General features: G+C 33.9%; 1 protein-coding gene across 1 annotated transcript in view; it reads left to right on the forward strand.

Moving 5' to 3' along the window:
• Window positions 1–3908: 3908 nt before the first annotated feature.
• The window catches only part of LOC149419675 (protein pegasus-like), a 40099-nt gene continuing 26081 nt past the window's right edge, over window positions 3909–17926 (forward strand). The window contains exon 1 of the mRNA XM_089636980.1: window positions 3909–4116. Within this exon, the coding sequence (XP_089493106.1) occupies window positions 4089–4116 (28 nt within the window). The 5' untranslated portion in view covers window positions 3909–4088. The remainder of the gene's footprint in view (window positions 4117–17926) is intronic.

A 17926-nucleotide genomic window follows, 5' to 3' on the forward strand; every position in this document is an offset into this window, starting at 1 on the left:
AAATTCCTGGCAGGAACGTGGATACCGTCTGAAAAAGAAAAAAGATTCATTTCTGCGGTGAAGTTAAAAAAAGGCTATTAAAAATTAGCAAATTAGGGACAAAACAAAGAGAGATGATCATCTGTTTTTTGTTTACAAACACGTGATCTATTTAGTGTTCGAGATGTAAAGATTAAGCGATGGCATTGCCTAATTTACTAACGAACTACTCGGCCTTTTGCTTCCAATTGAGAAATTAGAGCCAGAAATTGACAGAGATCTCGCTAATATTGGATAAACAATATTTAAAATACGCCAAAAATACACGACAACGACGTAGTTCGATATCAAAATATTAAGCAACCATAGATGAACCACTCAGCCAGCTATCAACAGTTTTTTCCAAAGACATTCAGAGATTTTCATTGGTGGATATAGTTAGGCAACCAAGGATGTCACAAGTCATGAAGATTACTGAGTCTTTTCTACCGTTCCAATTTTTGATCGGAGTTATACCCGAGTTATAACGATATGGAAGATAATTCTAGTTTTATTATCTGTTCAGTGCTAGATAATAATATAATATGTTGAAATTACATAAACCAATATAAAAAACAACAAATTATAGCAGAAGTATTAAATTTCCCACGAAATGGACCACTTTGTTAACAAAATTAAAAACCGGCAACCACGAAAAATTAAATGAAAACTCAGTAATGTTTGCTGTCATAATCATAATGATACGAAAATGTTTTGTTTGCTCACATGCAAACACATTACAGCATTGAATTGGCCATAATAATATAATTTTCATAATATAACTACTGTATAGAGAATTAGAACCTCTAAATAATTTAAAATGTAAGTATCTGTAATTACGTTCCCATGAGTGTACCGAGACATTAACTTGTGTTCGAGTGCGGAGTAAGCAATAATTAATCGTGCATCATACGGTATCACATGGTCCGTGTTTAATTCGCATGTTTCGGTACTAAACAACGAGATTTCATCTCAATTATACAACGGCTCTCGCCATCATTTGTCGCTTGGTTCAGTGCTATATACCTCTGTCAGGGGCGAATTGGGCTAGAGGGATTTTTTTATTTATTTTTTTATTTTTATTATTGATACATTATTTTACAATATTTCATATTCTAATTCAGTAATTTCTCTGTATATAATAATGTGATATCATTGTTAATACGGTGTAATAAGTGTTATCTTAAAGATAGTCTGTGTGTAGATGCATTTGATCGTCAAAAGGCGAAAATGATATAATTAATAAAAAAATAATGAAAACACGGATTACTTAGAACTTTCTGAAGATTTGTTAACGATAAATTATTGGAAAATAATGAAACATTACGTATTTATTTAAATTACCAACAATACATAGCAAAATGAACCTGTGTCTGTCCAACTGGGAAGGATTTCCGTTTAAGGACAGCCAAATTGTGTATTTAGTACATAATATTCTTACTTATAATTTCTTAATATTTTAACAAAAGAAGCTAGTATAAGAAAAGGGGTGAGACAGGGATGCTCTCTGTCACCTGTTCTTTTTAATGCTTATATACAGAGTGCGATTGATGACTTGAGAGAGAGAATGAGTCACAGAAAAGGTGTAAAGATACACGGGCAAAAGGTGGATATAATAAGGTTTGCTGACGATATTGCTTTGGTTGCTGAAAGCGAAGAAGAACTGCAAAAGGCCTTAACAACCATGCAAAGCATTCTTCAAAACAACTACAACATGAAGATAAATAAAGACAAAACAAAGCTGCTGACTGTAGGCCGAATGCAACATCAGATGAGAGTAGAGATGGCAGGAGTCCCACTAAAGAACACCAAGGAGTTTGTCTACCTCGGGAGCAAAATAACATGGGACGGTCGGTCTAAGAGCGAGGTCGACAGCCGTATACATCAGGCTAAGCCTGCATTCAATAAAAGGTCGAAAATAATAGAATCCAATAATATAGACCTAAAACTGAGAATACTCCTCATCAAGACCTATGTATGGAGTATCTTGATGTACGGCTGCGAAACATGGTGCCTATCCGAAAGAGATAAACGGAAACTAGAGGCTTTTGAGATGTGGTCCTATAGAAGACTGTTAGGAATTTCCTGGAGAGACCATGTTACAAATGAGGAGGTTCTCCAAAGAATCGAAGGAGGAAGGCACCTGCTCAGGACCTTGTCCGAAAGGCGTGCAAGATGGATCGGCCATGTTATACGACAAGAAGGCCTCTTGCATGTCATAATAGAGGGTATGACCGAGGGGACCAACTCTAGGGGACGCCCACGCCGAGAGTACCTGGAGGACCTGATGGTGGACGTGCGCTGCTCATCATATGCAGAAGTCAAAAGAGCCGCACAAGACAGGGAAGAATGGAAGAGGAGATTAGATAAAATTGCTGCAAACCAATCCCAGGATTGAAACCAGAGAGAGAGATTCTTAAAATGGAATGGCGATGCTGTCAAAACAAATTTTGAGAACAATGTTGATTGCATTCGAAGTGACAGGATGGTTTCTTTATCCTTGAAAGAATCGCAAAGATGTAATTTATTATCAGGGTCAAGTTGGATAACATTAGTAATTGCATTCATAATAGATGATTGTTTTATTTCGGGACATCACAAGTCTGAGATTCTTTCCAGGGCATTTTGGAGAACATTTACAATTGTATAGTTAGAATTTCCACATTTATAAATCAGTATAAGACATATGAATCCTATAGTACTTTTTTTTAGAATTTCTTAGGTGATAGAAATTACACATTACTAGACCAGAATATATGCCGTATGACATGTGAATTTCCAAATTTAAAATTTCGAATCTCTAGTCATTATTATACAGTAATCGTTATTAAATACAGTTTCGTAAACTTACATAAACAGCAATGAAGATCAAGTATTAGGAACAAAAATAACCATTTTTAAACTTGAAATAATAAAATAAAATAATATAGTTATATTTAAGATTTTTAGTTATGTAGATCTAATAGAATTGTTATGTGAAAATAATGTAAGCAATATCACAGAAGCAGTACCTAAAACAATTTTTAAACTACAAAGAAAGCGATAAGGAAGATTAAATTGCTAAGATGTTTAAAAAAATGATTTAAGAGACATTTTAGTTGTAATACGACTAGAAAATAAATTGTAAGACTTCTTAAGATCTAAACCGTGTAGGCTACAAGCGATAAAATTCACACTATTCAGATTACTGATTTTTCGAAATTTTTAGAAATTGGATAATAAAAAAAAACTGAGCGTATTTTGGTTTAAACTTTTTGAACATTGATTTACCATTCATTATGCTGCAATTTAAATTATAATTATTTCAAGTTATCTTTTCTATTTAAGTGGGTCTTATTTCTCTTCACTTATTAAAATTGGATTAAATTTCTGCCACCTCGGAACAGGCTGGGCCTAGTGAGGTGATTTACACCAAAAAGATGTATTTGTCTTGGTTAATAAATAATTTCAAAAAATCTTTTTCGTCTAGGAACAAAAATGATAAGGTAACAGGATTTTTTCATTACTTAAAAACATGTGGGCAAAAATGGGCATGGTAAGATTTTTTCATTGTATTTGTGGTTTAAATATTTTTTTCTGTAAGACAAAAGAATTTTTATCAATTATTTACTGAAATATGGATTTATTAGGACATCATTATTATACGCTTTTTGCAGGTATCGAGTTTTATTTGTACGCCCTCGGACTGCCTTCAAAGTGCCTATGGCCAAGTCCGCTGCTGTTCGCAAGAGCCAAACAACACACTTACAGAAATAATTCATCATGTGTATTGAGCATGATCGCAGTTTGAGCTGGTATTGAGTATGCTCTGTTATTGCTCCAGCCGGAGGCTGCGATACCGTGATGTTGTGATTGGCGCTTTGTATGCAGATTACCGAGGCGACTATATAAAGTGATTCGGGCTGCGCGATCGCACAGTATACAGCAGTGAGCCAGTGCCAATAAAAGTGCTCGTTTTGCCAGCAGCAACTAACTGCCAATAGCAAAACTCAATTGACGGAATAACTCAATTGACAGAATAACTCATTTGTCGCAGCGACCAGACTAACAGTGCTGAAGGTGCCATCAAGATGAAAGGGTTTTTCTTCGTAGCTTTGGGTTAGTCTCCTGTTTTTATTGACTAATAAAATACTCGTAACATATTTCATCACAATTGTTTTCATATGCATTACATTTGCATCATTCGCGAATCGAAGTTTTAAGCAATAGGATTCTGCTATTCAAACAAATAATATGAATAGTAAAATCAAACAAAAAAAGACTTGATGAATAACAGACACGTCACTGAAAATCGATCTCGAAACCTTGACTTAACAACCTCTTTTTTTTTTTTTTTTTTTTGGTTTTAGGCATTTCACCCTGAAAAGAGTGCTTTGTTGACAACCTCTTGATACTTACTATTACTATTGTTACGACAGTTAATATCACAAAGGAATTTTGTTTAGAACATAATATAATTATTTCTCAAACAACTCTTTGTTTGGATTTTTTGTTTCGCACCGGTAGTTTTGCAGTGTGAATCATGATTCTCGGAATACGTTGGCGATTGCAATTAAATCGTTATTGTGAAAAGTTATACATTTTCAATAAGAAGTCAATTTATTCGTTTTGTTGAATACACTGTAGCGTCATTATCCTCATTGTTCTTAACGAGCTGTCCTCAAACTGACTTTGGATGACCAGCAACGCGAATGACATCTAGAAAATTCTTCAGCCTCACTTTATTTGTTTTTTTCTTCTTCTTTGTAATATTTATATTCATTAACAATTTTTTTTAACATAATACTCGAATATTGGTCCTGGTCACCCTTTTGCAGTTGCCTAATGAAAGCAATTTAATATTTCTATTTTTGATACTTAAATTTCGTGGTGGAATTCAATTTTAATGATATATTGAAACAAATTAAAAACTTTTTCACTTATTTATATATATTATCATTGAGGCAATTAAACGTCTTGTAATGGATGTTGATGATTCAATGATGGATTTGCTACCGTAGACATTTGGTTATAAACTTGGGATTGATTGTGAAGGAATTCATTTTTTATGTCTTTGTTGTTGTTGTTGTTCAGATTTGTCGATGGCTTCCTTTTGTGGAATCCAGGTTTCGCAGCCATTTAAGTAAGGTGATCCATACATAGCAGTGCTATAATATATTATCCACCATGGTCATTTTGTAGCTTTTCAAGTTGTAAACATATCACCCAAATATCAGCAATTGTTGATATTTATCACATAAAACACATTGTCACAAGAACTCAAATATTTTTTAACTTAATTTTTTATTGATATAAATCAACTTTTTAATTTATTTGCTTTTTGACACCACCACTGATTACTATTGGTTTAATTTTCGGTATTGTTACTAAAGCACTTTATTGATTGCGTATCCAAAGCGTCATCTTGTAATTTTTTTGTAATACTTACATGAATTCCTTCATATTATTAGGGTCCGTATAAACAGGACAAAATTTCCGCGAGGCGAGACGCCAACTATGGGAAAGAAACAAAGCGGCGCGCGTGTCGTGTTTACACGCAGCATAGTATACCAGAAATCGTTTACAAATATAAGAGAATGCAAAACAAGTGCTGTTCACAAAAAATTAGCTCGGACAAATACTGTTTTACATAAATTTCATTGAAAAAGTAATTATTTGAGTACTAAAAGTATGGCTTTATTTTTATATTTTGAATAAATTGTTTTATTTTATGAATATATCAATGGAGTAGTATTCCAAGAAACAGAACAGAAGTAATGAAATTTAACATATTTTAACCATTTATTACTCCCTTTGTGATTACATTGAATTAGTATGGTTTCCTAAAATTAAATTTGATTAACCTAAAATAACTTTCTCTTTTGGAAATAATCCAATAATATTGTTCACGATTTGGTGAAATTAATTTTACTTTGAAGTTCACCAATCCTTGGTAAACAAAGCTTGTTATTCGAAATTGAAAAAAAAAATCGCAATCACATATTTTGAAGCCTTTATTTTATGTACAACGATGGTAACAATATTCAGTAGACTGGATATTATAGTTCGTCTACACCCAGTTTAACACAAAGCCTTCAGTCAGTGTTGATTCAAAGACTAAACGAGTTTGCCGCATATGGAAACGAGTTTTTGATCAACGGTAAACAGTAATTATGCTAATCATCATAAAACTGTTGTTCAGATAACAAAAATGCTATCAAATATTCGTTTAGTATGTTCGTCAATCATTTTTGTAGGAAGGTATTGATTGGTTCATTGTTATTAATTTATAAGCATTATCAATTTTCAGTATTTTCAAAACCACTGAATGTCACGCGTAAAAATAACAACTTTTTATAACTACATATTTACATAAAGTAAAATATTGATATTCAAATAGATACAGATTTTAAAGAAAGTAAATTATTTTTAGAATGCTCACTGTATTAAAAAAACGAGTTTTATTTTTAGTTTTACGTTATTTCTTTGGAAGAGCGCTAATTTAAAAAAAATAATCGATCCGTGGATGCAACTATATGCATCTCCATTTAACCTAAACTACACTACTCCACCCAATTACGTGTCCCTGTCTGATAGTGTGGAGTACCTACATACCTACATGAGTGAAATTGCAACAATTTATTACACACTCGTGTCTATCAAGAGGAAGCTACATGCCAAAAATGTGTATACTCTTAGTATACCTTATATTGAAGGTAATAGGCATTCAAATCGCTTGACAAACTGAGTCTAGAAACATTATTATTTTTCGGAATAACTTATTGAGTAAAACCTCAAATTATAATATTTAAATAATATTAATATTTGAAGACAATATTAGTGATTCTTAAACGCAAATCTGAAACAGAAAAATCAGAAAAGGAAACGGTCACATCTGGGACTCGAACCCAGGACCCTTGTCTTTCCGGGACAATGCTCTACCAACTGCGCTAATGGGACCCTATCCTCATCGGTCACTTTTAACTGTATCATACTTCGAATAAGAACTACCAACGTTGTCTTCATTTTTTCACCGCACATTTTTATTGGCAACTATCTTTATCTATAAGACGCTGTCTAGGATTGCATTTAGTTCGGGTTGAATCTTGCGATCATACATAAAGATAGTTGCCAATAAAAATGTGCGGTGAAAAAATGAAGACAACGTTGGTAGTTCTTATTCGAAGTATGATACAGTTAAAAGTGACCGATGAGGATAGGGTCCCATTAGCGCAGTTGGTAGAGCATTGTCCCGGAAAGACAAGGGTCCTGGGTTCGAGTCCCAGATGTGACCGTTTCCTTTTCTGATTTTTCTGTTTCAGATTTGCGTTTAAGAATCACTAATATTGTCTTCAATATTTGAGTCTAGAAACGTTCGATTTCAAGCACAAAACTGATTTTTATTTATTTAGTAAATAATTTTATAAGAAAGCAAAAAAGTTAATCAAGTGAAACTGTCGCAGATAATCTTAGATATAATACTATATTTTTTAAAGCTGTTTCATTTATGCGTTCATACATTTCTATTGAAAAAGTAGTTTTTTTAGTTGTTTACATTTATATGTTTTGTTGCGTAATTTATTTATTTATTTGTATTCTATTATTCAATTTATCTAAGGCATATTTTTTGGTATTCATAATGTACACCAATTCCATATAAAGATTATTCAAAATAGTGATTTGGCACTAAGCTTCGCCTTAAAGAAGCTTTTGAAGAGAGAACTGGCAGCGTCCCTCGAGGCAATGTTATCGATCGAAAAGACAAAGGGCAAGTTAGAATCCTTTTCCAATTCTAACTGTTAACCTCAGCTACCCCAATAGTTATGTGAAATATTGATTACAGTCGACAATACTACTACAAACTGATTCACATACAATATTTGCAGTCGGCGATCAGAGCTTCATGGGATTAATAAACCACATTTATTATTAGATGCACATAAACAAAATACACGTACTATCGTATTTAGTCAGTGTAAATTTGTTTGGCTTATAATACAATGTCAACCGAGGTGTTATCGAAAATATTTGACCAGCGGATAACCATTCCACGTAGGTATTGGTATGTGATTTAGTTACACAAAAGGGATAAAACTTGGATGCCAGTGGAAAAATATTTACCAAGCCTGAAGAAAGTTAATATATAGGCACAGGTTAGTGAACCTGCCTGCACTTGCCCATACATAACGTTGTTATTATGGGTCAAGCATTTAATTTCATTTCATTTTATCTTTTTTTATTTTTTATTTAATATATATATGAAGTGGGTACAGGATATAATATCTGTGATGTTTTGGACACTCACATAAAATAAACGAAACGAACGTGCTCAAAAAAAATTTTGTTTAGACAACGACGGGAGATTTACTGACAGACAGGCCTGGAGTAAACACATTCACACGGGACAGGGCGCAGGGACGGGCAGTCAGGTTTGGAACTTGAGTGCGTTGACAGCTCCATGAAATCGATACAAATGAGAAGTGTTGTGTGAAATTGCAGTGAATTAGTGGATTCAGATGGTGTTAATAGTATTGTGGAATTTTGAACTAAAGTGAAATATTATTGAACCGGTTTTTGTGTGAAGTGAAATTGGTTGGACTCAGTGAGAAAACAATTAATAATAATGACAATAAGGAACAATCGGATAATTTGTAGAGCGCCGTTTTGTAAAAACCCACCTCAGGGGCGCCAGGTGTTGTGCAATCGCGATTGTGTTATAAAGTTGTGTTGATTTAAACGTGATTTCGTATACAGTTCGAACTAGATTGCTTGTCTTAAAAACATGAAAATAATAAAAAAAATGATTGCGTTTTTAAAAAGGAGTGAATGTACTTAAAGGCAGGAAGTGTTTAATCGGGCTAAGTTATTGATTTGGCGAGATGGCATTCTATCCACGGAGACCGAAAACCAGAGAATCAAATAGATTATTAACTGTGGGTTCGAATCCTAACAGATTAGGGAGGTACAATTTTATTTACAGGAATATTTAATTACCCTTTTATAAGCGTAGGGAGGAGGTCGAAAATTAAAGTGATTTAGCTATATAGTGTAACCAGGTAAGTTTCACACGAGGATTTGGAGGTGACTAACAGGGTGAGTTTTTTTATATTATTTATTAAATTTCAGAGGACCCTTTTAATAATAGGATACAACCGAGGTACAGGAACCGAGTTTGCAACGCCTGCAACCCAAATAATCTTCCCATAAGAAGGGATATGCTAGACGCATTGTCAATCAGCTGTGAGCGAGAGACGAGTCAACGACCTTTTCATTTATAGGACAAGACGCAGGTACAGTCAGTCAAAGGGGGAAGTTTTGCTAGCGTATGCCGTCCCAAATTGAAAGCGATCGGATGCAACCAGACGGAACAAAATGAAAACTTTTCTTCTGTTATTTGACTTTCTAATTTAATACTTTTCATCTATTGTTTGACTTTCTAAGTTACGAGTTGGGATGCACAAAAACAAATCTAAAGTCAAAAGAGGGAGATGGTAATCTCCGAAATAAAACTACCAACCGAACAACTTTTCTCAACAGGTATCTTTCGAGAGGTAGGCAGCCTCTTTAAATTAAATGCAAAAAATCAAACCAATTATCCGTTTATACCTTACCTGAGAGGATAGGTATTCATTAGAAGTTACCCATACCTAATACACGAGGATGCTAGTAACCTCATAAAATAAATACTGGAACCGAATTTTAAAATACAGACAGTCCTCATCCTAAATTTGGCATTTCGAGTAGACCTTACATATATCTCACATGATAATTGGCTGAATGGGTAGGCACACAACCTATCGTTAATAAGCAGGCAAAATGTCGACAAGATCGTCGTGTGTTACCTATGTATTGACCTAGAAAGGGATGTAAATCCCCGACGGCGTGGGAGTTACAACGTTTTCTGGAGGTGGCACGTAACTTAGGACCTTGCGTGTCACATTTTCGCGACTAGATTCGTGATAAAGGGATGTTATGGTTTTCCCCTTCTACACTCAGTAAAGTAGTTTATCCTGGAGGTGTTTGAGATTGGGGCAATTCTGAAATTGGTGAGGAGACCTGGTTTTCTTTATTCTGGCGTGAAGGTTGCCGATTTGGAACAAGGGGAGACCCGGCCGGTTGTGATATCCAGACACGCAGATATCGATTGCCTTGTTCGAATTATCATCCATCAGTTTTGTTTGGTAAGCGGAGGAGTCAATCTTAGCTTGAAAAAAATTCATTTCCTTTCCTCTCCTTCCCCTCCCAAAATATATACATGGATGGCGCCGACAACTAACACCATTAACTTATCGTATGTATATCACATATATAAAATCTAACACTTTATTATATTCACATTACCCTACGATAGGTGGAATCGAGTAGCTAGGGGGGGGGGGGAGCAGGCGACTTAGAAGATAAGGTTTATGAAATGGTTTTAAAACACAGCGGTAATGGATTCAACTCACTCTATCTCAAAAGAACCAAGGGATACCACACATACATAAATAACTAGGTTTCTAAACCGAGAAACAAAAACCCAACACAACGTTCGGTGAAGCCTTTTTATACTGAACCGTCACGTGAAATGAGTACGTTCAAGGTCGTACGTCACGTAGACAAACTAGGATGTACAATCTTGAAGGGGTGTGTAATAAAGAAAAGACGGCAGGGAGGTCCTTCCCCTCCCAAAATATATACATGGAGGCTTATGTGTTGTAGGGGAGGAATTTTCCATCCCTGCGAACACATATGCAAAGCCTTAGAGAAAAAATTAAATATCGGTCATAGCCAAGAGAGAAGAAACTTTTATATTGTTTTAAACAAGTAAAAGAAAATGGTGAAAAGGCGAGATCATTACAACTTGCCCATACATAACGTTGTTATTATGGGTCAAGCATTTAATTTCATTTCATTTTATCTTTTTTTATTTTTTATTTAATATATATATGAAGTGGGTACAGGATATAATATGAGTACATAAAGAATATATTTACATTACAAAATATATTTATGTTCGCAATTTCACCAATGAAGAAACTGGTTCTTGTGCTTGGTGAGAGAGTTACACTAATTATAAGAAAAATAAAATCATTATGCTATAAGTAAGTATATATATGATAGGAACAATATATAAAGAGACCAAATCTAAATACAGTGGAGATGAGTATAGACTGATAATAAATATCAATGAAGATTTCAAAATATTATAAATCTTACGCCCTAATTGAACTTCATACCCTTAAACTATTTATTAGTAAAGCACATAATGCAGTAATGCCTTCAGTCTCGTTATTTGCGAGGAATTAAGGAAGAATGAATTTGATTTAAATTTAAATGTAAAAAATCACGGGATATTATAATTTCACTTTTTCATAATACTATTAATAGAATTTTCAGTTTAAATACTATTTTGAAGATGACCTTTACAGTTCCTGAGTTTATTGAACCAGAGTTTATCTAGACAGACACAACCAAAATCAGTATTTTCAACGTTATTGTTTAATCATCTGACGTACTTTGCATTGCTGGCAGATGAAAATAATTTAACAAAAAATGATCAGTTTTCGGAAAAAGCATACCTGAATGAATTTTTTAATTTGAATACTTACCGCACAAGAGTCCCAACTGCTCCCAACCGTCTGGATCCAGTGAGACTAGGGCATCCCCAATCGGGGTACGCTGTAAGGCTGAAGAGCGGCAAGAGGAAGATAGGGACGTACCTAGCTATTCCGATCTAAACCACAACCCAAACGTGGCTAAAGCCATTTGAAGCAACTTTTTGAAGTGAAACTTCTTTACGCGCGTTATGCATTTTCGAGGACCGGATTAAAACCGACTCATGACCGTCACGAAAAACCGTGATCATTTCGCTATAGGAGCCTAGTTAATATTATATACCTAGTTTAGGTCACTCTCCAAACTCAGCTTCACGGTCTAGAGGCAAAGCGCCCGACTCTCGTCGTGAAAAACCGAGGTTCGATCCCCGCTTTAACTTTTTTTTTTCTTTTTGTGATTTTTTTAATACGAGGAAAAGTGATAAAATGCTCTCGTGCTGCGACTTTGTCAGGCATACATATAAGAAGATATCTACATGATTGTTGTCAAAAATGCACATTTATATATTTTTATTGAGTAATTTATTTTTAGAATTTTTGCGATCGAACCTTCTAATTCTGTTTGAAACGATCGATTGAAGGAAGCGAATTTTGTATCGTAATATAATATCATATACAAACTCCGTTATAAAAATAAGCGCGGGACAAGTCAATTGAGGAGTACACGTTGTATACGCGGTTCTCGTCGCACCAGATACCTCTCCTCGCGGTCTAGAGGCAGAGCGTTCGACACTCGTTATGCAGGACCCGGGTTCGAATCCCATATTTTTATAACTTTTAATTATTTTTTTTATCACATGCTACTTATAAATATGTCAATATTATGAATCTAGTTAAACGTTCATTTTTTAACAACACGCCTATAAATAAATTTATGCTTTTTAAAACTATAATGTACAGCATTCTGAATAATAATAATATGAAATGAAAAGAGAGAGAGAAGAATACTAAAAGTTTCACTTTCGTCGTGCGTAGGTTTGCCACACACTGTATTTTTTCAATTCTGAATGGTGGTCCTTTACCAAAGCGATGTTGAGGTTATTTACATACCCCTGTACTGAGGTGATCGCCACAACAGGGATTTTGATTTCATCTATCGTAGCAACTTTCGAATCAGCCCTTATCTTTCAATATATTTAGCTTCAGAGCATTTGTAATAAAAAGTAATGTTTTGTTCATCCATTGATGTATTGTGTTTAGTCAATGCCTCCACCGGTATTAAATTTATTGCAGGCGAACGTGATTTACATGCGAAATCGTAGCAAGGTGAGGTCGGGGAATTTTATTTCCGCATCGTTGCACTTAAAAACGTTTTCTAGAATATAAATGCATCTATTATGTACAAACGTACAACAATAAACCTAAAAAAATTAACATTCCTGTTAGATAATTATGGATTTTTTGTGGCACTAGATTGATATATTAGGTTAGCCATAGATGACATTAGTTGTCGAGAATAATAAGAGATTAAATAAGGTGGTAACCCCAAGGTCAAACCAATTTATCGGCAACACAAAACAATATTTATTATAAAGGTTTAAAAATGGTCAATGAACTCCCTTTAAATATTAAGGAAGCCAAAAGGCTTTCAGTTTTTTCGTGGGTTATGTCTCAATGTTGTGAAATAAACATATTAGTTCGTAGTTAATATAATATATTTTTAGCAGTTTTAGAATAGAATATAAGTAGTGTACAATTAAGTCACCATCCGCGTCTGTCTGTTGTGCGCTTAGTCCTTCTAAACTACGCAACGTATTTTGATAGGGTTTTTACTATCATTTAGAGAATTTATTCCGAATGGTTTATATATAATACATGCATATTATATTTGAAGAAAGTAGAAAAAAGTTGAAGTTTATCATAGAATTCAAATCTGCAAAAAAATACTCCAAGTCATTCACAACCCCGATCAACGCCGGGTACACGTCAGATGGTAAAAAAATAAAATGTACTTTGAAAAAAAGAAAGATTACTCTTACCGGTTGCTAATTATGATATCAGAGGCATTGTTACAATAAAGTTCATGATGTTTTGTTGGAGACTAAGTTTTAATTAAGAGTTTGAGATAACCCCAGATAGATACTTTCTAAGAATGATTAAAATAAATGTACATTAATAAACATAATTATTATGTTTATAAATGTACATTAATAAACATAATTATTATGTTTATAAATGTACATTAATAAACATAATTATTATGTCGTTCTATTATGAAATGTGATGTTGTATATGAGCTTTGTAGCTTACATATAATTTGCTCATAATGATGGTGTGTTTTGTAAGTAAAACTGTTTTTATTGAAAAATTGAAACAGTAGCAATTTACCTCTACGATACATTTACTGCAGCAAACGAACCAACGCCAAAGTTTTGGCATTTTCATTTCTCCTATTTTCGGGACCTTACTATCAACCTTCTATTTCAAATACGCGATATACAGTTAGGGAATATTGTAAGAATATATTGTTAAGAGTAAACTTTTATTTATGTTCATACATTTTTAATACGAAATCACTTTTTTTTGGAACTGGGTTATGACAATCTTAAATGTTTTTAAGACGAATTCACACAATATAAAAACAGTTTTGTTGTTGGATTTTAACTCCGGGACCTTCCATTTGAGGTTATCTGAATTTTAATTTTTCAAGCAAACATTCCACTCGCGCGAAGTGCTGATAAAATGTGTTAGTTTGTCATCCACTTTCCACTACTATAAATATGGTTGTCTTTATCACAAAAATTTATAAACATAAATATATTTTTAACTTTGCTCCGAAATGCTGCTCACTTGATGCTTTTAATATAAAATTGCGGACTATGAGCTGTAAATAAAAAAAAATATAAAACAATAGAAGAAAAAGTTTATACTAAGAAATCTAAACGAAACATTGAACAAAACAATACTGAGAAATTAAAAAAAAAAAATTATGGTCGCAATTGGAAATCGTACCCAGGATCTTTGTATAACTGGGACAATGCCTCTTACCACTTGGCCATTGTGATCTGATTTTTTTCAAAATTTACTTGTTAAAATCAATGTTAAAAAGGTGACAGCAGGCCATTTCATAATAAACTGTTAGTACATTCATAATATATCGGAAAACGTGTTTAGACAGCAGCATTTATTCTGTATTATTTTATGGACACGTATACATCGCCATAATACATTCGTGTTTTACTGACAGTTTATTAGGAAATCTGTCAATCATTCGTTGAAGTTGTAATGATCTGCATTTTTCAAACTTTTCTTTCTGCGATGAATTTTCTTTAAGTTCCATAGGTAACTTTTCCATAAGGCTTTGATTTTGTATATATCCGGGGTAAGAATATCCCCCCTGCTGTCTGTAAAAGCCTTTACTTCTCTCTCTTGATTACACACCCATTCGAATGTATGCACCCTAGTTTGTCTACGTGTTTTACGACCTTGAACGTAATTATTTCACGTGACGGTTCAGTATAAAAAGGTCTCACCGAACGTTGTGTTGTTTTTTTGTTTCTCGGTATAGAAACCTAATTATCTATGTATGTGGTATCCCTCGGTTCTTTTGAGATAGAGTGAGTTGAATCCATTACCACTGTGTTTTAAAGCCATTCCATAAACCTTATTTTCTGTCTCGCCTGCTCCCCAACTAGCTACGTGATTCTACCTCTCGTAGGGTGATATGTGGGTATGATAAAGTGTTAGATTTTATATACATGTGATATAAATACGATAAATTTATGGTGTTAGTTGTCGGCGCCATCCATATGTATATTTTGGAGGGGAAGGAGAAACGGAAATGAATTTGTTCAAGCTAAGTTGGCTCCTCCGCTTACCAAACAAATCTGATGGATGATAATTAGAACAAAGCAATTGATCTCTACGTGTCTGGATATCCGAAAAGGCCGGGTCTCCCCTTGTTCCAAATTGGCAACCTTCACGCCAGAATAAAGAAAACCAGGTCTTCATACCAATTTCAAAAATGCCCCAACCTCATTAAACCTCCAGAAAAAACTAATTTACTGAATGTAGAAGGGGAAAATCATGACATCCCTTGTCATGAATCTAGTCGCGAAAATGTGACACGTAAGGTCTCAAGTTACATGCCACCTCCAGAAAACGCTGTAAATTTCACGTCGTCGGGAACTTACATCCCTTTCTAGGTCAATAAAACAGATAACACACGACGATCTTGTCGACATTATGTCTGCTTCTATGGATAAGTTGTGTGCTTACCCATTAAGCCAATTATCATGTGAGATATATGTAAGGTTTACTCGAAATGTCAAATTTAGGATGAGGACTGTCTGTATTTTAATATTTAGTTCCAGTAATTATTTTATGAGGTTACTAGTTCTCTCGTGTATTAGGTATGGATATCTTCTATTGAATAACTATCCTCTCAGGTAGGTATAAACGGATAATTGGTTTGATTTTGGCATTTAATTTTATGAGGCTGCCTACCTCACGAAAAGGGACCTGTTGAAAAAAGTTGTTCGGTTGGTAGTTTTATTTCGGAGATTACCATCTCCCCTTTTGGCTCTAGATTTGTTCTTGTGTATCCCAATTTGTAAATTAGAAAGTCAAATAACAGATGATAAGTATTCAGTTTTGTTCTGTTTGGTTGCATCCGATCGCTTTTTATTCGGGCTGTCATACGCTAGCAAAACTCCCTCCCTTTCGACTGACTGTACTCTGCGCCTCTTGCCCCGGCCGCATGTCAGGTATTATAAACCTTTTTCCTGTTCCACGGTTGCATCTGTCCTTTAAAGGATCTTCTGGAATTTAATAAATAATATTAAAAAAAACTCACCCTGTCAGCCATCTCCCAATCCCAGTATGAAGCTTACTTGGTTCCACCCTACATAGCTAAATCAGTTTAGTTTAACTTCTCTCTCGGCATTCCTTCCTCCTTTTAGCAAAGTCCTAGCAATTTGCTCAGTTTTATGGTCTCCTCCCTACGTCTATAGAAGAGTAATTAAATAATTCTGTAAATAAAATTGTACCTCCCTAAAACCTCTGTCAGGATTCGAACCCGCACTCTTATGATTTATACCAGAGTTACATAACCTCTTATTTAATGATTTGTTTGATTCTTTGTTTTACGGACTCTGTGGATAGGACGCCATCTCGCCAATTATCAATTCCTCCCTAGCTCGATTAACCGATATGGTAAACACTTCCTGCTGCTAAAGACGTTTACTTTGTTTTAAGACACAATTATTATTATTATTATTATTTCTATGTTTTTAAGATAAGCAATTTAGTTTGAACTGTTTACGAAATCACGTTTAAATTAACACACTTTATAATATAATCGCGATCGCACAACACTTAATCGTATCCTCACTGAGTCCAATCATTTTCACTTCACCGGTTCAATAATATTTCACTTTAATTTAATATTTAACAATAATTTTTAACACCATCTGAATTCACCAACTAAGAGCAATTCCACACACCTTTTCAATCACCACCGATTTTAATCGATTTCTCGGAGCTCTCCATATTCAAGTTTAAACCCAGACTGTCCGTATTTTCAAACATGCTGCAAGGTCTACAATCCCACGATAAAGAACTCATAACTCTGTTTGAAGGGCCTGCCTGTCGTATTTTATGTTGTTAATCTAAACAAATTTTTTTTTGGAGTACGTTTGTCTCGTTTATATTATGAAAGTGTTCAAACCATCACAAAGTCCCGCTTTTAATTCATCATTTGAATAGATTTGTAATAAATATATTAAAGAAACGGAATAATAATAACTGTTCCTTTATAGCCATGCAGCCTTTTCGGCGAAATGTCATATCATGATCAAATCATATTTTTTTACCATCATACACATCTTTACATTCATTATAAAAACACATCTCAAGCATAATAAATAGAAAAAAATCAAATCAAATATATTATTTTAATTTTTCCCGCTTGACTGAGTAAAATTACTGCGCAAAAAACGCAACATGTACCTACTTCTAAATAAAATTACAGAACAATTCCTCTCCCACTGAATAAGTTCTGTTATTATATCATTATTGGGCAGTTGTTTCACAAAACTGAATTGTTATGATTTTCTTAAATAACTCGTCCATAAAGTGGCTGTTAATTGAATAAATTTTTTGGATGGAAGATTTTTGTATAACTTTACAGCTGAAAATTCAGAGCTTCTTTGTCCAAGTTGGTAGTATTATTAAACTTTAGTGTATTTAGCTTTGTCTATTTACTTTATTTTTTTTGAGTTGATGAACTAAAATATTTTAATATATTTATTTCGAATTTCTTCATTATGAAATTAGCCAAGCTGCCAAAAATTCAGCAACTTGGAACGTCAATTGATCAAAAAATATGAAAT

This window comes from Hesperophylax consimilis, chromosome 11, assembly GCF_061612785.1.
Source record: "Hesperophylax consimilis isolate HC1 chromosome 11, BYU_Hcon_1.0, whole genome shotgun sequence".
Classification (NCBI taxonomy): domain Eukaryota; kingdom Metazoa; phylum Arthropoda; class Insecta; order Trichoptera; family Limnephilidae; genus Hesperophylax; species Hesperophylax consimilis.